At 53.9% G+C, this 23,069-nt stretch overlaps 1 protein-coding gene across 14 annotated transcripts in view; it reads right to left on the bottom strand.

Annotated features, from left to right (window-relative positions):
* The window catches only part of EEFSEC (eukaryotic elongation factor, selenocysteine-tRNA specific), a 215,569-nt gene that overhangs the window by 128,656 nt on the left and 63,844 nt on the right, over window positions 1–23,069 (bottom strand). For all 14 annotated transcript variants that reach the window (XR_003796592.1, XR_003796593.1, XR_003796595.1 and 11 more), the window contains exons 3-4: window positions 16,747–16,843; window positions 14,529–14,693 (exon numbers count right to left, since the gene is read on the bottom strand). Coding sequence is in view for 2 of the 14 variants with exons in the window: in XM_029242025.1 (XP_029097858.1) it covers window positions 14,529–14,693; window positions 16,747–16,843 (262 nt within the window). In the remaining 12 variants the exon portion in view is untranslated. The remainder of the gene's footprint in view (window positions 1–14,528; window positions 14,694–16,746; window positions 16,844–23,069) is intronic.

Genomic DNA, 23,069 nt, shown 5'->3' on the forward strand with positions numbered 1-23,069 from the left:
GAGCAGTCATTTCGGAAGACGATTATTGATTGGCCAACAAGTGCGTGAAGACGGGAGCGTCCCGTTACTCCATCGCATGGCCCCAGAGCCACGTGGCAGGAAGCCCGGGGGGAGGGCGAGCACAGGCCCAAAGGCAGGGTCCAGGCGGCTCCATACCAGCACTACCAGGCAGTCAGAGAAGAAAAGGCAGAGCTGTCTGTTCTCACTGTCTGTCTTCCAAGACAGGCTTTTTGTGCGGGAAAAACAAGGCACAAAACAACGTGTATACGAAGGTATCATTAATATAAAGGAAGAATCAGGCGCAGGGCGTGCACATGGATATGCCTGAAAGCACACAGACTCCTGGAAAGAAACTGGAAATGGTACAAGGGTGGGAAACACTCTACATCTTTGTGTAGTTTGGATTTCCCCCGTCATGAAAATGTTATCACCTATTTTTTTAACTATTAAAAACTAAAGTTAACTACAGGCTTGAGGGGGCACGTCACCATCTTACCTGCCCAGTTAGCTCTCAGAGTTCACGCCAAATGTCTGCATGGACAGCAACCTTCCTGCTGCCACAGATCAGGGCTCAGGAACCGTGGGCACCCACAGTCAAAAACAGCTCCCGGGGCGTGAGTTCACAATCCAGTACAAGTAGCTGAACAAATAAGGAGGTGGACGGAGGGAGGACGGTGGATGGCAGGGGCCGGGCTGGTCACTGTGGGAGTGGAGCTGCAGACAAGCCCGGCGGGAGGCTCCACTGAACTCACACATCAGTCTGGATGCACGCGAGGCCCGGCGGAGACACAGACAGATGGATACGTGTGTGTCTGCGATCACAGATAGGTGCGCTCCCTCGTACCTCCCAGCGCTGTCTGCTGAGAGGCCCAGAAGCAGGGACACCCCAGCTCCAGACCCTGGCTTCGGCACCACTCACTCTCCAAGGAAGGGACAGGGCTCCCTGGAGAAATGGCTGATTCCGGGGCTGGGGCAGGGATGACACCAGATGGGCCTGGAGCAGCACGGGGCCGCAGAAGTGAGGCAAGTGCTCAGAAGGCGAAAGGAGGGGGGCACGTCCAGGGGACACAGGAGAGCCTGAAAGGGCTCCCAGGGCCACGGCAGGGACGAGCAGAGAAGCAGGATGACGAGGTGGCAGGTTATAACCCAGCGTGTAAAACGTACCCTGATTAAATAAACAGCAGGGAGAGACAACACTCCCATAAACAAGAATTCCAAGTAATTTACAGAGACAGTCCTCTCCCAGGAGGTGCAGCCTCACTCCCTCTCCCACCCCCACCTTGACCAAGCAGCTTCCAGTGGGGAGGTGGAGGCGGGAGCAGACCCCAGACAGACAACCACTGTGTGTGCAAGAGCTGCAGGGAAGGGTGCAAACATGCTACGGGAATTCCAAGAAGAAAAGCACAGATGAATGAACTGTGCCGAGTCCCAAGAGAACAGCACACGGCAGTTAAAACCTGGAGCTAAAACCGTACCTACCAGCGAAGATAAACCTCAACACAAAATGCTGAATGAACATGAAAAGAGCAAGCCTGGAGTAGGAATACACAGGATGTTATCGTTTACACGTAGCTTTAAATAAAACAATGTTACATATTATTAGTGAATACACACCTATGTGGGAGAGGCATTTATATCACATTCCAGAGAGAAAAAAAGGTAACTGGCAGAGCAAACTCATGAGTTCACAGGTATTATCGAGTTCCTATTTTAAAGGTGTGCTGGCTAAGCTGCCAGGAAGTACTTGGAGGCACAGGTAATGCTCTGAAGCAGGACGGAGACTTGGGGACAGCCGTGAAAGGGGCAGGAGAATGGGCAGGGCCAGAGGAGCCGGGTGGTGTCCACAGCGAGGAGGCACCCTCCCCACATGCCCCAGGTCTTCAAAAAGCGAAGCGTCGTCTTTAAGTTCCCCAGCTGGTGTCACACCACCCACAACTCCGGGGACCAGGCATCGAGGACAGGATGACTCGCGAGTCCTGCCCTGGACGTTGGAGCCCTGTGTCACCTCCAATGGCCCCCGCACCGCGTGCGCCACACCCGGTCTCCCTGCACCCTCGGCGCGACCACCCATCTTGTCACACAGGCAGGAAATCCCAGAGCCCCTGCCCCCCCCCCACCCCTGCACCCACTGCATCACTTGCTGGGCACGGCCTGTCCTCTCTGCCAGCGCCACCCTGGACCGAACCACCGCCATCCCTTGCCGAGACCCAGCCAGCTCCCCATACCCACTCTGGACCCCTCGGTCAGACGTCTACCCGTCTACCCAGCCGGGGTGCCTACTCCCGCCCTCCCCCTCCTTCCTCCCGTTTACACCCCTCAGCGCTCCCCTTGCTCTCGGGGTAAAGGCAAATGGTGGGAGGGTTCTGCCCTCATCAGGCAACCCTAGGAGTGCCCAGAAGCCCACTTGGACCCTCTGCTCACACCTGGCCTCTGCAAGGCCCCATAACTAGGGAAGGAGCCCGTGGCCTGCACACCGCACAGTTCCCCCTGCTCCCCCGACAGGCTACCAGCGCCCCCAGGGCTGTGTGCAGGGAGCCTTTCAGAGGAGCAAAAAGACCACACACTTCAACAGAGCCAACCCTATAACGTCCACTGGTTCATCAAAATGAGTTGAGTCATCACGAAAAGATGAAATTATAAGCAGTATTCTAGGAAGAACTGTGCAGTTTGACAAAAGAGGGGAGTGTAAAATACATGTTAGAAAGATTCCCAAACTCAGGCATGATTACTTTTGAGCTTGGCAGTCAGCTTCGTGACTATACGATCTCCCTTTACTGAAAAGGAACGACGTCCAGCTTGGGGGGTGGTGGGGATGGAGGGTACCCGGCTGCACGTGACACACAGCCTCACCGCGTTGCGCTGCCCCCGAGTGTCTGTGCTCACGCAAGCTCTCCGGGGGGATGACAAAGGGTCACAGGGCTTCTCTCCAATGGGTGGGACTGGAAGTCGTTTTTGCATCCTTTTCAGTAGTGTCGCATTTTTAATGACAAGCACTTATTATTTTTTTAATCTGAAGAAAATGTTATTATAATAAAATGAGTCTCCCCGCTCCCATTTCGGGAGGAACGAAGCTTTCTCCAAACCCTCAACGTGGACCTTCGTTGGTTTAAGGCTGGAAATGGAAGCACGGTCCCTGCAGGCCAGGGGTGGTGGCAGCGTCACACAGATGTCACGCCTGGGATCCCCAGCTCAGCTAAAGGGAGACCGCACGTGTGCCCCGGGCCCGGCCTGCCCCGCTGGCCCAGCCACTGACGGCAGCCCCTGGGTCTGGGGACCTTGTGCAGCGCGGCCGGGAAGGAGGCTCCCAGGAGGACAGAGTCTGCCTGAGGCCAAGCCACACGGAGCAGAGTGAAGTCGAGTGACATGGTCCTGACAGCCTGCAGGTCCTGACTCAGCCGTGCTCAGAGCAGAAGCAGGCTGACTGTCATGAAGTAGACGCAGTCCCTTGTCAGGTGTGCTCACCTGTGTGGGTCCCTGTCACAGGTCATCAAACACCAGCGAGCTAACACACCCACCCGCTCTGGGCACAGTGCACCCTCTCAGTACTGGTCCAGCTGCCGGCCTGGAGCAGGAAAGACGGTAACCCTAACCATGTCCCTCTGCGTACGATGGGACCGGGCGGCAAGGATTGGGAGGGAGCTCCAGAAAGGCCTCTCTGAGCAGCCCCGCGTACACACAACAGGTCCCGACGGAGAGTGAGGTGCATCTTCAGAAGAAATTCACTACAGGCCCTCTGGCAGGGAGCACCCAAAGGTGCCCGCAGGAGAAAGCCAGTCACCTAAACTGGAGCCCCACACCCGTTCCCTCGCCCCTGTTGACTGCAGGCTGCCCTGTGTGCTCCCCAAGGATACAGCCACAGCCCGCGCGATGCTCCCCAAGGATACAGCCACAGCCCGCGCGATGCTCCCCGCAGGCCTTTGGGTGGGGCAAGCCTTGGACCGGAGCAGGCAGGTCACTCAGGCCCGCCGATCCCAAAGCTCCATCACACCCGCCTGGTTGAGACTCCCAAGAGGCCACAGCCCCTAGCTTCTCCCCACCTGAAATCCTGCCATTGCTATCCCCTGGACGATGAAAACCTTCAAGCTGCCACCCCCAGACCCCACTCGTAAGCCGTGTATGTTCTAGGGCCCTGGACGGCCGTGCACAGAGCCTGTGCGCGCGCATGTGCGAGTGTGTGCAAGTGCGCGGGCCGAGAGCAGCTCAGGCGCGTGTCAGCATGTGGGTCTGCTTTCAATCGCGCTGGAACAACTCTACCTGATAAACAAAAACAGATCCAAAATAACCTTTGGCAAGCAGCATGTTTTTAAAAGAAAGAGAAGGTCCGAAGGATCTGGCAAGAGCGATGCTGAAGCAAGCAAACTTGGCCAAGCCAAGCGTCCACGGTGCACATCAAAAAGCCCCTCGCAGGCTCCCCGTGACCTGAGGCTGCAGCCAGGAAGGGGGCTGGAGCTGAGGCTCCCCTGGCCCGAAGCGGACAGGCCGCTGGTCGCTACATCGCATCCAGGTCACAGGAGCAGAGCCCGAGTGGGGAGCGGGAGGCCAGCAGGAGAGGGCAGAGCCCCTTGCTCGCCTCCGCACAGTGCCTTCCAGTGGGCCCTGCCGGGCAGGGGTCAGCGAGGGGCAGCGGGCAGCGTGGGGAGCTGTGGGAGAGCCTCAGGGTCCCCCCTCAGGGAGGTGGTCAAGTTCACAAGGTTCTAAACCTCCAAAGGGGCCAGGCTGGCACGGTCTCCCCCGCATCACAGCTCACGTCTGTCTGCCAGGCGCCTTTCCGGGGACATGGCTCTTACCAGAGCTGGGCTGCAGTCGCCCTGGGGCCCAGGCCGCATCACCCAAAACCCTCCTCTCTCAAGGCCCAGGGTAAGCTAAAGCTGAGGAGGATACTGGAGGTCTGCAGAGCCTGAGGCCAGCACGCTGGCAGAGGCAGGGCCACTCCCGAGCACCCCACAGCAGCCTAGAAAAGTGGGCACATAACGCGGAGGCTCAAATCAGGGACGGTGGACCCGGGACAGGCCACGGGAGAGGCACGCAGGTCTACACCCGAAACACGGGAGCCTGGGGGACGACTCAGCTCCTCTGGGCCCTGGTTTCTCCTCGTGTCCCTGGGGGGTCGTGGAGAAGGTGGGGGCGAGAACCACGGTGGCTCTGAGGTGGGGGCAGGCTCTCGATAAGCAGAGGCACGCGCTCAGCACGGCACGAGGGCGAGGGCAAGGAGAGCGGCGCCCGGCCTTCCCAGGGATAAAAGGGGAAAGACGGCTGCTACTGCTAAAGGGACAAGAGTATCATGGGGCCACCCCACAGGGCAGGAGGCAATGGCTAGCAAACAAGGGCTTTTGTGAAGCTCTGGGGGAAGAGACACGAGGGAGACAGGAGAGGAAAGGCTGGGAGCCTGGGAGGGGTGAGGGAGAACAGCCTGGGAGCGCGAGCGGGCAGTGGCCCGGACACCGCAGCCGGAGGGCAGGCCAGGAATCCACGCAGGGGGCCAAGTGACTGCAGGCCACACTGCAGGGCCGGGAACGGAGGCCCCTCAGGCTTCCTGAGAGGAGGTGGCCCCCAACACAGCATGCCGGGCCCCCGGGGGGCCTCCCCAGCGGAGAGTGGCTGTCCAGGGCGAGGCAGGTGAGGCCACAGGGAGGTGAGAGAGGAGAGGGAAGGGCAGAACAGAAGCTGCTCTTTCTCTAATTCTTTCTGTGTTTTCTTCCCTAAAAGCCACACAAGAAACAGATGAATCCAAGCTCGTTGTAAAAGATCTGAACACCAATTACATGGACTAAAACATGAAAGCTCTCTCTCAGCCCTGAATTCCGCCTTCCCTCCCTCCCCCAAGATGGAACCACTATTCACAGTTTGCTGTGTCTCCTTTCAGATCTCTTTTGACGCATTTATACACAAACATATGCACATATGCACGGCTTTCCTGAACGGGTGGGACCAAGCTGTATGCGTGCGTGCGGAGACAGGCTTGTGCGTCCCCTTTATCCACAGACACTCACTGAGGGCCCAGAGCAGGCTCGCGGGCCTGGCGGTTCCAGCGTGCTCTCTCCACCCACATTTACGTCACCCTGTTGGGGCCGCAATGAGCCTGTCAGTCCACTCACAGCACGGAAAACCCGCGCACTCCTTGGCTGCTGGGCTCGGAGAGGGCAAGGAAAACAGACACGGGGCCGGTCCCCCCAGGAAGCTAGGAAGGCGCTGGCTCCACAGCCCCCAAGGCAACCAGAGACACTGATCAGGCCGAGGGTCCCGGGGTCCCACCCCAGCTCACCTCCCACCAGCCACGTAACCCCGGGCAAGCCACCCCTCCCCTCGGACCCTGCAGCCACCTCTTTCCTGAGAAAATGTCGCCCACGCACTCGGCCCCGGTCAGTGTCCGGGGAAGGCCCCCTGAAGGGTGCGGGTCGGCAGCCGAGTGACCGGAGACCCTGGTCCTCACGGCTGCGGAGGGCGAGCTCCTGTCACCTGCAGCTGCTGACCATCTCAGGACGCGCCTGGGACCGAGTCAGGGGCCGACATCAGCGCGCTGAGGGCCGAGGCCTGCGGGCGGCCAGCACCCAAAGGGTTAACGGCCTGCTGCCGGGCCTTCCTGCCGCCAGGACTGCATTAGGGGCGGAGATGGGCTGCGTCTGGATCGCATTAGGAGCTCTGTTGGCAGCGTTCCCTCTGGCGGGCTGCCTCCCCTCCTGCCCCGACCACTCTCCCCACAGCTCAAAGAAAATACCAGGATCCACATATAACCCCGCGCACTCCCCTCCTGTCTCTTACCCCCGTCTTGAATGAAACAAGCTCTTAAACTCCTGACCTTCCGCCCAGTCACCCCGTTCGTTTCTGGCGCGGCAGCGTCGTGGAGCCCGGGGCACGGCTGCCCTCCCCGCGGACGCACGCTGCGCAGTTGGGCACGGGCTCCGGCAGGCTGGGGCAGCTCCTCCCAAGGCTGGCCCGGGGCGTCTGTCATCCGAAAGAGCGCAAACACCCCCAGAAAGACCCTCCCCCTGTATCCTGAAATGCCAACACCAGGGCCACTCAGACCCTCACCGTGCACAACTGGGAAGGCTCCCAAGCCAAGAACAGGAGGAGGGTTGGCAGCCTTTAAGCACCAGAAATAAAGCCTTAGGAGAAACAGCTGAAGCTCGCTTTTTAACTTTTCTCATCTTTCCCCGCCAGAGGCCCCGAGGCAGCAGCTGGATTCGCCAACAGCGCACAAATTCACGTCTTCCCTGGCGTCTGAGCTTCAGCTCCATACACCTCCCCTGCAACTGGATGCCCCCAAATACCTCCATCTTGCTAAAACCCAACCCATGCTCCTCTCTGCCTCCGCCCTCAGCCCCAGACCTCTCCTGGCTCCCCCGCAGCAGCGGCTCCACCACCCCACCTGCTACTCAAGCCAGAGACCTGGGGGCTGTCTCGGACGTGGCTCCCCCCTGCACCTGGCCCAAACCCACTGCCTCACCAGCCTTGCTCATCCCACCTCCTAAACAGCCGTAAGCCCCACTGCACTGCCGCCAGCTTGATCCACGTCCCCTCCATCTGCCTGGGCTACACAACGGCCTCCTAATGGTCCCCAGAAAGGCACTCTGGCCCCCTTGCATCCATTCTCCATACCGTCGGCCTCTCTAGCACACCAGGAAGCGCATATGCACGCACACAGCCGCGCTCCCTTCTCCACCCTTCAAAACCACCTGCGTGTCTCAGTAGCTGCTGGACGGAGACCTCTGGACCCTAGTGCTCCGCTCCCGCCTCTAGCCCCACAGCCCCTCTTCCTCGGTGCCTGTTCTCTGAGCACCAGCCACAGCGACCTTCTCTCAGGCTGTCAGGTCACTAGGCTGCCTCCCCGCCAGGCCGCTGCACGGTTCCCGCTGCCAGAGCACCCCCTCCACGCCCAGCCCCACTCCTCTCCTTCACACCAGGGACCTGCCACCTGCTCTCAGAGGACGCTGCCCTGTCGCGAAGAGGCCCTGCCTCGGGCTGCAATTCCACCCGAGCACACGTGCAGGGCGAGGAAAGGTGCCTGCGGGCAGGCAGATGCAATTATCCGGCGGGACATGTCCTAATCCACACACCCCTGTGTGTGTCCTCACAAACACTGGTCACCAACAGCAAGCCAAGGACGTGGCTGGCGGTCGGACGGAAGCCAGCTCAGTCCCATAAGGCTGGCTCAGACTCTGGACTTCCCTTGCCCAGAATCATCTCATTTAAATACTTTTGAAAAGACCGAAAAAAAAAAAGAACTTCTAGTGGCCGGCATTTATTTTTAAACAAGAACATGTTATAATAAAGCATTTTAACAAAACTTCAAACGAAAGCAGGCAAGTGCCTTTACTTTAAAAAGACGTCTCACTTGCCCTTTCCCCATGATTATTACAAGTTGAAGCCTGTGAATAATTAAAGCAATGTTTATGGTATTTTTATTACTGTTTTATTCTTAAAAGAAAGAATGATAAATATTCAGTTTAAGTGGTACACTTGCTCTCTGTGTACTCAGGAAACACTCAACTTTCCTTTAACGAGAAAAATAAAACCAAGAAGGTCACAGCAGCGCCCGCAAAGACGGCCAGGGCAGTAGGGACCACAGCCGCTCACCACAGGCCGCAGGTGTCTCTCCTCTCCCCGCGGTGCCAGTCAGAGGGGCTGGCGGGGCTGGGAGAGGTGGCCTGGCCAGCCTGGCGCTGCTTCCTTCCTGATGAATCTTCTGTAACAGGAAACGGCTAAGGATGAAGATGGGCCAACTACACTTCTGGACACAAAGCACTGAAGCAGAGGGGCTCAGTCTTGAGAGAAAGGTGGCCCGAGAAGCCAGCTCTGCGGCCCTGGGCGCCTGACTTACAGTCATTCTCCGAAAAATAAGCCAGCGCTGGGCCTCCTGGCTGGTGAGGCACCGAGACACAAGCCTTGAAGAGGAGTGGCCACCGCCCGCTCCACTCCTGCTTCCGGGCCCACAGGGAGCAGCTTCTACAAACACAGCCCTCTAAGGTCATCAGCTGTGCACTGAGTCAGAGTCCTACTCAGAAACAAAATGCTTACTTGCTTATTGGCTTCTTCCTACTGTTTTGTTCACTAAATAATTTCTGGGGCCTCGTCTGGGCCAAGCTCCGGGTCGGGTGCTGAGGGCACGGAGCCGGACGGGTGCAGCCTGTCCTCAAGGAGATTCTGCAGTGGGTCACATGGCAGAGGCACACATGGGGGCGAGCGGCCAGCCACTCAGGGCGGGGCCGTGGGAGCTGCAAGGAGAGCCCCTCTGGGCGGGGAGCCGGCCCACGAAGGCCGCAGGTGAGGAACCAGGGCAAGAGGCAGAGGTCGCTGGAGGTGGGGCAGGAGGGGCTGGGCCGCGGGCTTGTTGGGGCAGGAAGGCAGACTCCTTGCCGAGTCCCAGTCTCACCTCACCCCTGTAAAACAGCTTCCAAGAGCGGAGGCAAAGGGAAGAGGAACAATGCCAAATACTGTTTTGCATTTTCTTTCTCCTTTCTGGCGGTTTTTAGTAATGAGGTAAGTAAACCTGAATATGGCCTCGATTTGGAGGAATATGCTACCAAATTCTGAACTTTCTCTAAAACTTTTATCAACTAAATAGGTATCCACACACCCCTGAGGATGCCCCCTTACTATCAAGAACCGACGTGGGTTCCACTTCAGTAACCCATTTAGTAGCCCTGCAAAGACCTGTTTCCTCACAACCGGGAAAGGACCCCACCATTTACTACTTGTGGAACCCACAACAGGAGTTCCATGTGACAGTATTACTGAACGACAAAAGTGTCCTCCCAGGTGCTGGGCACTCTACGGCCATCACCCCTAGTGGGCAGCGCCCCACACCGCCCTCTGCCAGAGGCGGGGACAGAGGGGGCTCTCGGGGTCTGAGCCGTGATGGCCAGTGAAGCGCAGGAGAGGGGAGCCTGCCTATGGCTGGTCCTGGGTCCCTGCCTCTCCTTCTGCACCATCTGCGTCTCCGACAGTTCCTGACATAACAACCCTGATGGCCAATCACTGCCGGAAACATCACTAGCCTAGAATCCCCAGATCAGATCTTACCGACGGGTTCCCCCTGCTGAGGATGGAAGGAGCCAAAGAGCCTGAGGAGAAGGCTGGCGAGTCGCAGGATGTCTGCGTTTAAAGCAGTCTGGGTCTAAGTGGGCTTTGGTTTTTCTCCTTCACTCCCTGGGCCCCAACATTCCCCCCCTCAGCTAATGGGCCCCAGCTGGACGGACGTGGCAGCAGAGACAGGGCCAGGGTCTGACAGGCTCCGGCGGGCAGCCTGGCCGGGAGGGGACACAACTATCTATTTGGAGGGGCCGCACTGTGCCCCTGGGGGAGTTCAAGCGGTCAGATGCGCCCAAGTGGACTAGTGAAACCTGCCTGGGGTGTCACTGGCCTTGGGGGCGAGCTGCCCTGCAGTGCCCCAGTGTCCGACAGGCCCCGGGCACGTTACGGTGAGTGGAGAGCCCGGGGGGACTCTGTGGGGGCTCCTGGGGCAGTAGGCATGATGCCCAGAGCCGGTCTCTGGTGCCGGCCAAATGGCTTCAAATGCGGGCTCCGCTGTCTAGGTCTTCTCCCCGGTCAGATGGGGTCACGGGGAAGAAAGGAAGAGCAGAGCTGGCCGTCAGCAAGCGACGGACCCACCCGCAAAGTGCTGAAAGCCAACGTCACCCAGACGACAACCCCAGAGGGTGAGCCGGGGCTACGATTCCTCAGAAGAAAGTCAGAGCTCAGAGGCATTAAGGGACCTGCCCAAGATTCCAGGGGGCTGGAAGCTCTTCCTGACTTCAGTCCTTTCTTCCAAAATCTCTATTCACTTCCTGGGGCCACCACAACACGTCACCACAAACTTGACAGCTTCAACCAACAGAAGTGTAACCTCTAGCAGTTCTGGAGGCCACAAGTCCAAAGCCGATGTGTCAGCTGGGCTGACCCCCTCTAGAGTCTCTAAAAGAACCCCTTCCATCCCCTCTCCTAGCTTCAGGCCATGCGGGCAACCATGGACATTGCTTAGCTCCAGGCTGCAGAACCCCAGTCCCAGCCTCTAGCTTCATATGCCCTCCTCCCCAAGAGCCTCTGTGTCACAGGACTTGTCATTGGATAAAGAGCCCACCCTGCTCAGGATGGTCTCATCTAGAGATCCTTATCTTAATTACATCTGCAAAGACTCTCATTCCAAATAAGGTCATATTCTGAGGTTCTGGGTGGACACATCTTCTGTGGGGCACAAGTCAACCCACTACGGTCCACCCTCTGGTCCCCAAAACGTCACATCCATCTCACGTGCAAAATACTTTCACCCCATCCCAATATCCCAGATTCTCACCCCATTACAGCATTAACTCTAATTAGGTCCAAAATCTCATCTAAATATTATCAGCTCAAAAGTGTCAACAGCTAAGTCACCTGACTAGGCAAGAGTGATCTGGAATGATCTATCCTGGGGCAAGACGCCTCTCTATCTGTGGACCTGTAGTACTGGAAAACAAGTTATCTGTCTTTAAAATACAGGGATAGGGAGAAAATGGAAGGAACTCAGAGGTCACTGGTCCCAAGCAAGTTTGAAACCCAGCAAAACAAATTCCATTGCGTGTCCAGGCCTGCGAATGACCCTCTGTGGCTTGCTCCTTTGCCCTCTGGGCCCATGGAAGCTCCACTGGCCCTGGCCTCCGGGCTCGCCTCTCTAGCCTCTGCCTTTGTGTCCAGAGCTCTGCCCTTGGAGTCATTCCTCCTTTATCTTGAAGGATAACACATGTTGTGGCTGAGTCCTTCTACCTGTTACTTCCTGCATGTACAATCCCAGAAGTCCAATTGCTTTTTTTTTTTTTAATTTTGTCGGGTCTCTGTCCCTTTACATCTTGGTTGGCAGTGTTTTTGATGATATTAACAGCCTCAAAAACCTGTGGGTCTCTCATGTATGTGAAGGGGATCTATGACATTCAGCAAGAGGGTTCTCCACAGATCCTTCCTGGAGAAGCCCAGCTCTTTCCTGGCTTCTGCTAGATAATTGATTGCACCCGTGAGACACACACCCAAGCTCTTCAGCAAAGGCTGTCCAGCCTCACCCGTGGCCTTTCTCCAGGGCACGCACTCTCAAAAGTGAATCTCCTGCTTTCAGAGTCCTTTGGGATCTGCACAAGCCAAGAATTTCCCACGCCATCAGGAGCTGGTTCCCCTTGCTAATCACAGCTCCTTCCTCAATTCACTCCTTTCCTCTCACATTTTATTATAAGCAGCAAAGGAGAAACCAGGCTGCACCTTCCACACTTTGCCTAGAGAACCCCTCAGCCAAATCCAAGTTCATTGCTACAAGTTCTGCTCCTCCCGACTAGTAAATTAGAGGCTTGCACAGCAATAGATCCAAGAGGGTTGGAAAGTAGGCTGGGGGAAAACAGGCGCCCAAAAGCAAGAGGAGAATGAACTTTATATTTGCCAAGCAACCTCCATGTGCCCCAGTACCACAGGTCAGTACCTGGGACTCTGAGAGACAAGTTCATCTTTATAAGCATGAAAACAGTGGACAAAGCTCTCAGAAGCCCCCACGCGCACCCTTGAGAGCTTAAGGTGGCCACTGGCCCTGCCTCCGCCTCCTCCAGGCCCTGGGCCCCAGCGCCGCGGCCACTGACTGACCCGGTCGTCAGACGCCTCTCCCTCCCTCCAGAGCCTCCAGCACCCAGGTCTGCCCTCTTCTGCTCCTCACCCCCTCCCAGCTGCTCGCCCAGGGCAGAGGGGGACCGGGGCCAGGGGGCCCCGAGGGGTCTGCCCCAGCTGGGAATTGAAACACAGCCACTAGTATAAGCTTAGTTTTGTTAAATGTAAGTCGAGTTTGTTTTCATAATTCTGTGCTTCATTTTTTAAGATCTGCGCCTTTAGTACTTGGTGCAACATGGATTTGAGCTGGGTAGTCTTTCTATCCAGGACTGACGGTCTTCACGCGAGGCTCCACGACAGCCAGTGGAGGAGGGGATCACGCCTCACAGTGTCAGGGGACCCTCGCCCTCCAACTCCTGCTGCCACCCCAGGCAGCCCTCAGGTTGGCCCACCCTGGTCACGAGACTCTTCCCTACGACCCCCGGCTCTGCAGGAGTAATGGGTGGAGGGGAGAGACCTCAAGCTGACGTTTCCGTCACCTGCGGAGGCACTGGTCACTCCTCTCACTCCTGAGATGCCCCTCTCCTGCCTCAGGCTGCCCCGCCCGGAAACGGCCAGGGCCAGGCACAGGGTCAGCAGTGCTCCGGCCTTCCCCTCGCTCAGGGCAGGCCCTGCAGGCACGGACCTCCCCCCAAGGGTGACGGTGAGTTTCACGTGCCCACTTGGCTGGGCCACGCGGCCCAGATATTTGCCGAAAGCATTATTCTGATTTCTGTGAAGGTGTTTTCTGGATGAGACTAACATTTAGATGAGTAGACCTGGAGTACAGCAGATGACACTCCATAAAGATGGTGGACAAGGCCTGAACAGGAAAAGACTGTCCTCCCGGGAAGAAGAGGAAATTCTGCAGCCAACAGCCTTCAGATTTGAATTGCGACTCTGCCCTGGGTCTCCAGGCCGCTGGCCTCACAATCATACCAGCCAGTTCCTTAAAATCGCTCTCTTTGTACACACACACACACACACGCGCACACACACACACACCCTGTCAGTTCTGGTTCTCTGGAGCTCGGTGACTAATACACCCAGTGAGCCAGACAACCACACAGCCCATCTCCTCACAGGCGCCCGGGCTCCACGCACCTGGGCTGTGAGCACCTCCAGTGGCCGGCACCGTCCCTGGCCTCGGACACAGGCCGAGAGCAAGCCTCCACTCCCCTGCACTGTAGCCTCCTCTGAGGACCAGAGACCTTCCCTGGACGCCAGAATTCCTGGGAGCTTTCCGAGTTCTAACCAGCCCTTGTTCCCCACCCTGGCTTCCCCTTGAAGGAGAAGGGCGGTTAGGGAGCTATAAGTTTTTCTTTTCCAGTAAACAAAAACCTTAAGCCAAGCCCACTGAAGGGAAGTATCAAGGCCACTGGACACCTTTTAAATCAGAGCCAGGCCAGAAGTTACCAGGAGTCGGGGGTGACGGGGAGACCCCAGCTGCCACCCTTCTCACAGGTCTTCCACAGATGACGTGGCAGCTGCCAGTGTCACTAGGAATGTGACACTCATCTGGGTGGTGTCCAGACTGTACGGCTCTGAGCAACACAAGGTTCTAATTGTGCTTAATTTGAAATCCTTGTGGTTAAGCAAAAGGGACCCAGAAATGAGTCCACACGTACTTGCCACCCTGACCTGGGGGGTTTGTAGAAAGGGGGAGGGGTTCCACCCAGCGCCTTCACTCCTGGGCCACATGCTCCTGAGCCCACACACCCTCTGGAGGCTCCATTTCTTCATAAAGAATGCCTGCTTGAGAGTCTCCCAACGACCTGGTGCTGCTCCGAGAATCGGGGCGAGCGGAAGTTCCAGCACAGGGGCAGGACAGGAGAGAAGAAGGAGCAGGCCCCGCAGCTGGAGAGGCACAGGGACTGTCCCCCTCCCTTCCCGCTAGAGGGAGGGGCCTAAAGGAAGGGCAAGGCAAGACTGACCTTGAGGGTAGGGATCTCCACACTGTCACCGAGGCTGACGGAGCCTGAGAGGATGGTCCCTGTCATCACAGTGCCTTGGCCTTTGATGGAGAAGCAGTGGTCCACAGACATGAGGAACGGTCCCGAGGGGTCTCTCCTTGGGATGGAAATCTGGGACGTCAGGAGCTAGAAAAGAGATGCTGGTGCCACACCCTGTCGGGAGAGGAGCTGGATGGGGCAGCGCAGAGAAGAGCAGGGGGGTGTGACCAGGGCTCGGGCAAGCTGGCCCAGGAGCTCAGAGCGGACCACCTCCGACTGCACTCCGAGCCTCTGCCAAGGCCCCACTCCCTCTCTCAGTGCAGAGGGAAAGGGCCCGTGGAGGACGCTCCTTTACCCTCTCCCACTGGGATTCCCACAGCGGCGTCCCAACGGGCTGGGCTCCAGGCCCGTACACAGCCGCGGAGGCAGCCCACCGAGGGCACCCGTGGGCACATCGCTCCCCAGCCTCACGTGCCCGCTCACACTGGGCATCGGCCACCGGCCAGCCCCGGCAGCTCGCCAGCCAGTGTGGCCTCCCCCGCCCCCCGGTGATGCTGCCTCTAGAAAGGCTCTTGCGCTGGCTGTGTCGCCAGGTAACATGCCGTTGGGATCGTCTGTCTGTCCACGCCCCCACCAGGCCGTGAGCTCCAGCAGCCGCATCGGGGTGCCTGAAGGGAACCTGAAGGACATCCCCGGGGCAGCAGCCTCTGTCTGGCAGGGCAGCGGTGAAGGCCCCTTCCCCAAGCCCCGGCGGGGACAGAGGGACTGGCCCTCCGCGGTGGGTCTGCTTTTCCTGTTCTGCACACTCTCCCGTGTGCTTCCGCCTCAGCCAGCCCACTGCCCTTGTGCTCCGCAGTGCTGTCGGAGCTGATTACCAAGAAACAAATGGAAATCAAGACCACGTCAGTCCTCTTGCTTCTTTCTGATTTCGTTAGGGAAGAGACTGTCAGAAAAGTATTTGGTAGTGAATGTCCCACACTCTTAGTCTCATGATAACTCCTCTTGTGGAAAAAGGCTAGAGTCGCAAGGCAGGCCTGGCCTGAGGTGTGCGCAGAGGCTGCTCAAAGGGACATACGAACGACTTCAACAGCCGGCATTTCTGTGGATTTTGCTTTAACAGAAACAACTGTCCCAGGTTCCTAGACCAGTGCTGTCTGGAGCTGATGAAAAAGTAACAAAAGCTTCACCCAGAAAATGTTTGTTTTGCTAAGTTAGCAAGGTCAGCACCGTGTAATCACAGAAACAGCAGCCGTGCACGTGGTCACACCTGACCCTGGCTCTGCGGACCCAGGGCAGGTGGACCCCAACACAATCAACCTGGATCTGAATCCCAGCTCCACCTCATGCTTACTGTGAGACACCGGGCAAGTCACTTAACATCTCTGAGTCTCAGGCTCTTTCTTAGCAAAATGCGGATAAATACCTTAAACCTCTCAAGTCTTGTTAACAATCATGTAATCATGGATGTTAATAATCACATACGAAAAGAACTCAGGGTGGTGCCTGGTACATGATAACCAACCTCACCGTCAGAGTAAGCTCTGATACGGCACCATTCCAGCATGTGACACGCGTGAACACGAACTCCACACGCCAAGTGGTGGTACCATCTCCCTGACTTTATAAGTGATGGAACCGAGGCCAGAGAGAGCAGGTCTAGCGCGGAAGGTCACAGAGATGTGGTGAGGCCAGTGCTCTAATGCGCCGTCCAGGGCCAGGGTCAAAACACCTCACCCCCGCAGCCTCTGGCTGCCCGGGGGCTCAGCAGAGGGACTCCACTCTCACCCTGCCCGCTGGGTGCCCCAGGCCCTCCCAATGGCTGGGTTCCCCCTCTGTCCGTGATCCCCAAGCCTGGCGGAAGGGACGAGGATGGAAGCCACGCTGGACCCGCCTGGGAGGGGCCCACTGGAGGGGCTGGCACAACCCTAGGTGCTGGAATGGGTGACGCAGCCCCAGAGCCCCAGTCTGGCGTGAGCTGCCTCGTGGACGAGTTTGACGGGGAAAGGAAAGAGGAGGCTCAACGAGGACGTGGAGAGCTCTGCACAGCCGGGGCTGCCCACTGGACGCCTGCAGTTCTGCTCTGATTGAACTCCGTGAGGACGGCGAGGGAGGTGGCACCGAGGGGTCAGTGTGGAGAGTCCCCTCGCTGGGCCCCCCCGGAGTGAGCCGGAGCCCCCGATGCGGATCAAGCTGGCGGTACCTCAATGAGCTCTGGGATGCCCTGTGGAGCTTCCGTTTCGGGGGCGTCCGGTCCCCCAGGCCTGGCTGCCACGGGTATGATGGGTGCACCTCGGAACCTGGAACAGAAAGACAAGTCCCACCACAGTCACCGACGAGCACGATGGGAGGTCTCTGCTCTCACCCCGTCGAAGGCGCCGAGGGGGGGCGGCGTAGCTGTGCTCCCACCTGGCAGACCAGGGCGTGGAGGCCCGAAGGGAACGCCTCGTGTTGAACAAAAGAAGTTAGAAGGGGGCTCCTAGGTGTAGCCGCTACTCCAAACCCTCCCTGAGGAGGAGCGGTGAAGCCCAGGCCCCAGGCCCCTGAATAAAGACGCCCTTGGGGAGGACCATGGGGCACAGCCCGGCCTCCTGCAGAGACTCGGGAAGCACAGGTACTGAGAAGTCCCTGCCAGACCTGCCCGGAGGCCCCCTCCACAGCCTCCCGGCCTCCTGGAGAGCCTGCCGCTTTAAGAAAAGCCTCTTACTATGAGTATACGTTTACCTCTTCCACTGGAGAACAAAAAAACAAAAAACAGAAAAGAGAAAATATACAGCCCATAATCCCATCACTGTCGTGTGCTTTCTTCCAACCTTGGTTCCTCCGTGCACTGCCAAGGAGTTATTTTTTTCATATTTTGGTTACAATATTCATACAATTTCATATCCTTCTAGTTTATTTACCATTATATCGGAAAGAATTTTCTATTGAAAAATAACAACAGCAGTGATAATAAGAAGACTCACTTGACTAAGCCAAGAATAAGACCTGGACGCTTCCATTGAAACCCCACAAAACCACCATGGAATTGGCACCATTTTACAGATGAGAAAGTGAGGCTTAGAGAGGTGAGCCAACCTCCACCCCATCCGACTCCAGAACCAGGGCTCACAACCACCACGTTACACTCCTGCCTCCCCGCCCCCCGGCCACCTCCTCTTTCATTTTTAACAGCTGCATAACAGTGCAACTCAGAATTCACAAGCTTTCCCCCCAATGTGACTCATTTAGAACATCCCAATTCTTCACTATTGTGATAAATATGTTGGTGGATATGACTTTTTCTTTTCTTTCTTTTCTTGGCCTTGATTTGGGATAAATTCATGAGGTACAGGTCAAAGACTCAACAAACTGAAAAATCAGCAAAATGTGGAGTGAGGACATTCGAAAGGGCTCTTCTCCATAAGGCAATAAGAACACTGGGAAAAATGATCAGAAACAACCTTTTCAGAACTCTGCAAATTAACCAAAGACTTGCAGCAATCTATGGAATGTTTAGTCAAGGAAAACAGCTGAATCTCAGTAAGAATAAGGGAACTTGGTGGCATTTTTACTTGCTTTATTCCTATCCACCCCTCCCCAGCTCCGCAGTAGCCTTAATAACTGGAGTCTGTATTCAGAGTGGAAACAGCGGCTTGACAGCCACTGAAAGCGGCAGAATGTGTCTGAGCTCCATCAAAGCCCCTTTCCCAGAGAAATGTCATTATTTTTCCTCTCTGGCATTTCCCTGGAAGAGCCCACCCTTAGACTGAAGCGGGGGCTCAGGCCTCGGAGTCAGTGAGCCAGGACCCGCCCTGAGCCAAGGCCCGTCCCACGCGCACGTCTCTGCCTGCCCTCCGAGCCCCAGGCCCAGGGCCGCAGAAGGGGAAAAGCGTGCGCTGAGAATTCCAGCGATTAACCATAAAGCTTTCGGAAATTCAATTATTGTTTATCCAAACCCTTTTGGGCAACGTATTGTAACAAAACATAAATGCGTTTCGGGCTGGGTGTCTGGCCCTTTCCCAGGCTCCAGAGAAGCTGGCCTTGTTGGTTTCCTGAGCACGCCACACAATGGGGCATCCTGGCTGCTGGCAGCCCCCGGGGGACAAGAGGCCCCTCCTGCCTGGGTTCCAGACCTAGGCTGCTGTCTGGGCTCTAGGAACACAAGGGGCTCCAGCCAGAGATGTCAGGAAGAGTGCTGAGCACAGCCCCACAGCCCAGGGCGCCTCCTGTTCCCAGCGCCCCTCCCCGCCCAACCCACCCCACCCCTTGCGCAGCTGTGGTACCTCATGGCGCGAGCCGGGCCCAGACCTGCTGACTGTGCATGCGGGCCGACCTTCATCAACATACAAAAACAACTCACATCAGTTAAAAAAAAAAAAAGAGTGCACATGAATCTGTGTGTGTGTGTGTGTGTAACTCGTGTAAAAGAGGTAAACAAAGAGAGTCTATGTTTTAGGTTTGGAAGAGAATTCAAAATAGTGATACTAAAAAAAAACAGCGATACTTATTATGCCTTATTTTTCTCACCAGTCAAGCCAGATACAAAAGCCTGGGGTAACTGTGAGCATCTGACTGACTGCACTCAGGAAAGCCCTAGTACAGGGCCACGCACACAGTAGGTGCTCCACGCGTTACAGCTGTTGTTACTAAGCCCCTACAATGTGCCAGGCCCCAATATCAAATGCTCCCTCATAATAAACACTGTGAGGCTGGACTTACCAGCTCCCACTTTACAGAGGAAGAAATACCAACGCTGAGAGATAAAGTGAGTCAGCCGTAGAGCAGGTACGGAATGCACACCTTGTAGGAGCCCGCTGGCAGGAGCCAGGTCACGTGGATTTGGCATCCCACCCAGTCCCGGGGAGAAGGTGGGCGCTAAGCAGACGGCCGTGGCTAAAACATAAACAAGGGAAAAGAAAGGGTTTAAAAGCAGGAGGAGACACAGAGGGAGGCTGGGAGAAAGATGCACCAAGGATGCTGTCAGACAATAACGTTTAGTGAAAAGATAAACAAAAAAGCCTAGAACGCAGAACAGCGTCGATGTTGTAATAACAACTACCTCAAACTACGTACAGGTGGGAAAGACTGACAGGGTTCCGAGGGAAAACACACTTTAATTCGCCGCATTGGAAAGACTGTGGGTACATTTTTATCTTCTCTTTTTATTTCTGTTAACATTGATAAATGCTTATGCAAGAGTAATTTTAAATGCTTTCAGAGATAAAGAAATCACAAAGAAAACCAAAGAACTTGACTACATAAAAATTGGAAACTTCTGCATGTTAAAAAAAAAAAAAAACTAAAACAGAAAGACAAATGCAAAAGACTTATTTGTAGGAAATATGATAGACAAAGAGTTAATTAATAACAACATCCTTATTAATATTAAACACTTCTGAATACCAAAAAAAAGCATTAAAATCACGAGGCAAGTAGACAAAACACATGGGCGCAAATTAAACACACAAAACACAACTACTTCATACACTTAAGGAAGAATGTTCAGTCTTACCAGTAATTAAAGAATCACATATTATAACAGGAGTAAAACAACATTCTATCCTAAATGTTTCAAATATGTATTTTTTAAAATATTTTTTTAAAGTCTTTATTGAATTTGTTACAATACTGCTTCTGTTCTATCTTTTGGTTTTTTGGCCGTGAGGCATGTGGGATCTTAGCTCCCCAACCAGGGATTGAACCCGCACCCCCTGCATTGGAAGGCAAAGTCCTAATCACTGGACCGCGAGGGAAGTCCCCATATATATTTTTAAATTAGATACTAGAGCTCACCACTGGCACCTGTGTAAAATGGAAAAGAACACAGAGATGCACAAAAGGTTCTGAAGGGCTCCTTCCCTTTGACCTAGTGACCCCATCCATACCTGGGGCTCTCTCAAGAGGAAAAACCGAAAATACAGACAAAGTTTAATGATGGTCAAAGATGTTCACCCAGGACTATTTATTTACAAGAAGGAAAACTTAAGCCATTTCAAAGGGTCAGGAACAGGGTGATGGTTACATGAAGAACTGCTCTATATAATGTTAAGTAATAAAAGCAGAAATCAAAAATGTAAATACTTCATGATTACAATTATGCGTTTAAAGAGGGGGAATTGAATTCAGCAAAGTTGACCTTATAATAGCATCTAAAGGAATTAAACACTTAGGAATAAATTTAACCAAGGACATGTAAGGCTTGTACACCAAAAACTACAAAACCTGTATAAAAGAAATTTTAAAAATCTAAATAAATAGAAAGACATCTGTGTCAATGAATCGGAAGACTTACTCCTGTTACGATGCCCATTCTACCTAAAACCATCTACAGATTCAATGCAGTCCCTATTAAAATTTCAACCATCACTTTCTAAGCTGGAATGGAAAAGCAGATCCTCACATTCCAATGGGAGGGAACTGCAAGGAGCCCAAATGGCCAAAATAATCTTGAAAAAGAAGCAGAAAGTTGGAGGACTCAGCTTCCCAATGGAAACTTTCCTCAAAGGGACAGTAAGTGAAACAGCGCAGTACTGGCGTAAGGACAGACAGAGACCAGTGGAACCCACATATATTTGGTCAACTGATTTTTGACAAGGACAAAAGGGAAAAGGACAGTCTTCAACAAATGGTGCTAGGAAAACTAGAAATCCTCAAATGAATGGAGGTGGGCCTTTAACATATACCATACATAAAAAATAACTAAAAATGGATCAAAGACCTAAACTTAAGAGGTAACACAATAAAATTCTTAGGAAAAAAACTGGGGAAAATCTTCATGACATTGAATTTGGCAACAATTTCAGGACTATGACACCAAAAGCACAGGCAAAAAGAAAAGAAAAAAAAAGAAAAGAAAGAAAAAAAAGAAAAAAAATTGGATTTTATCAAAATTTAAAACTTCTGTGCATCAAGGAATACTGTCAAGAAAGTGAAAAGACAACGTACAGAATGGAAGAAAACATCTGCAAATCTGACAAGGGATTAATGTCCAGAATAGATAAAGAACTCCTTCAGCTCAAGAACAAAAACAACGTGACTAAAAAATGGGCAAAGGACTTGATAGCCGTTTCTCCAAAGAAGACATACAGTAGCCAATAAGCACATGAAGAGATGCTCAACATCAGTCACTAGGGAAACGCAAACCCAGACCACAATGAGGTACCACCTCATACCTACTAGGATGGCTATGAGAAAAAAGGAAAACAACAAGTGCTGGCGAGGATGTAGAGAAATTGGAGCCCTGATGCACTGCTGATGGGGATATAAAACGGTGCAGCCACCATGGAAAACAGTAGGGAGGCTCCTCAAAAACTTAAACATAGAATCACCATGTGATCCAGGAATCCCACTCCTAAGTACACACCCAAAGGAATTGAAGCAGGGACTGGAATAGATATATGTACACCAATGTTCATAGAAGCATCATTCACAACAGCCAAAAGAAAACAACCCAAGTGTCCATCAAGAGATGAATGGATAAGCAAAATACGGCCTATACACACAATAGAATACTATCTGGCTATAAAAAGGAGTGAGATTCTGACACACGCTACAACACGGATGCATTACGCTAAGTGAAACAAACCAGACACAGAAGGCCAAATACTGCATGATTCCATTTATATGAGGTCCCCAGAACAGTCAAATTCACAGAGACAGAAAGCAGAACAGAGGTTACCAGGGCCTGGGGGAGGGGGAGGGGGGGAGGAGTGACTGGTCAGTGGGGACAGAGTTTATGTTGGGGATCATGAAAAAGGATTAGGTTACAGACAGTGGTGATGGGTACACAGCTTTGTGAAGGTATTTAATGCCACTTAATTGTAACTTTACAGATGGATAAAATAATAAACATTACGTTATGTATATTTCACTACGATTTTTTGAATGTGGAAGAAAGGGTGGGGGTGATACTATGCACGGTGAAAAGACAGGAATGGAGTAAACCAAAAGGTCAGCAGCTGCTCTTCTGAGAAACCTTTGGGTGGTCTCCACTTTCCTTTAACTCCTTTTCTCTATTTTCCAAAGGTTCTTTCGATGACTCTTTGGATAGGAAAAAAAAAAAAGTTTTGTTTTTTTAACACTTCTTAGGTTTTGATACGTACATAGCTCAGCAGTCTAAATTTCTCCTTTCTAGATAGAAAGTTTCTTCACATTTGGACCAGCATTTACAAAGGATTTACCTAACAAGGGACCATAAGAAAAGGAAATCGTCACTCTTAAAATGATTTAAAGAAGTTCTCGCTGCACGGAGGTAACAGCTAAGTTCTCCTAAGAGGTGACTGCCTTGGCTGGCCCGGGCCCATCGATCGGCCCACTAAGCTTTCCTTACTGGAGCTTTTCCAGCCCTGTGCGCGCTGAATGAGGAGAGCAGAGGTGTCAAAGGCCCTTCAGTGGCCAATATCCTCTGGATGTGTGAGAAACGCTGTGATTTGACCTTCAACCAATAAATTAAAATAGGAATAGTAATTTAAACACGTAAGTGAGAATTTTCCTTAAACTTAACTAATCGAAATAGTTGATATTAATTTACCCTTAATAGTATCC

This window comes from Monodon monoceros, unplaced genomic scaffold (genome assembly GCF_005190385.1).
Source record: "Monodon monoceros isolate NGI ecotype Baffin Bay Population unplaced genomic scaffold, NGI_Narwhal_1 Super_Scaffold_3, whole genome shotgun sequence".
Taxonomy (NCBI): Eukaryota; Metazoa; Chordata; class Mammalia; order Artiodactyla; family Monodontidae; genus Monodon; species Monodon monoceros.